At 29.4% G+C, this 952-nt stretch overlaps 1 protein-coding gene across 1 annotated transcript in view; it reads left to right on the top strand.

The window, feature by feature from the left end:
* Window positions 1-623, top strand: part of LOC119591480 (vacuolar protein sorting-associated protein 33A-like) — a 17,765-nt gene extending 17,142 nt beyond the window's left edge. Inside the window, exon 11 of the mRNA XM_037940223.1 lies at window positions 36-623. Within this exon, the coding sequence (XP_037796151.1) occupies window positions 36-121 (86 nt within the window). The 3' untranslated portion in view covers window positions 122-623. The remainder of the gene's footprint in view (window positions 1-35) is intronic.
* The last annotated feature ends 329 nt before the right edge of the window (window positions 624-952 follow it).

Raw genomic sequence — 952 nt, 5'->3', positions numbered from 1 at the left:
TAATACATGTGTTTAATAGCTTCTAAATTTTACAGGAGGTCCAGAGTACGTGATAGCAACAACGAAGATATTAAATGGAAGTTCGTTTCTTCAATCACTCTCTGAAGAACTTGTACCATAGAAGGGAAGCATGTACAAGGGAAATTATACTAATTTCTCTCTAAGAGGTTAACAAGATTATTATCTTCTTTTATATTAACTTTCACACATTCCTTTCAACTTAATGAATTTGAAAATGAATAATTCTGATGTTAAAAAGATGCGGTATAATGACAGTTCCTCTTTTGTTCATTGTTATCAGCATAAGTCAATGACTGTTGATTGAAGAAAGAGAAGAGATCGTAAAAAATGTATATTTGTTGGCCTTTTTATATATATATATACTGACTGTTCGCCATTTAATGGTCTAGTGATACACATCTGACTAATGGTATGATACTCAAACTCTAAAATAGGTGCTCTTGGTATTGAAAATATGATAATAACAGGAGAGTTTGTGATTGCTGTAAATAAGGTCAGTATCTGAATCCTTTGAAAATTGTACTCTAAACAAATTATATGATTTTTACCAGATTATAGAATATCCAGCAATATGCTTGTATCCAAAGTATAATTTCTTTCTACATATTTGTTTCATTTTTTGCCCTTCAGAGTGATAACCACAAGAGTGACTTTTCAAAATTTTGTGTTACCTATTTTGAATTTCATTGTCACAGTTTCTTATTACTGATTTTATAAAATAAATACTGTATTCATGAAAACTGGATTCCAGATATCAAAATTTTTGCTTGTGATACTAATTTGCAAATCATGCTTTATTACATGGTTAGGCATTAAAGAATATGAACCTTTTAGAAAACACTGAAAAAAGGTACTATAACAATTTTAGATCTAGTATGCTATGCTATATATGTGTACTGAATCACAGGAAGAGGTATGAATTAGATAAGTT

This window comes from Penaeus monodon, chromosome 28 (assembly GCF_015228065.2).
Source record: "Penaeus monodon isolate SGIC_2016 chromosome 28, NSTDA_Pmon_1, whole genome shotgun sequence".
Lineage (NCBI taxonomy): Eukaryota > Metazoa > Arthropoda > Malacostraca > Decapoda > Penaeidae > Penaeus > Penaeus monodon.
Note: the sequence above shows the minus strand (reverse complement) of the source record. Positions and strands in the feature narration are given on the sequence as shown.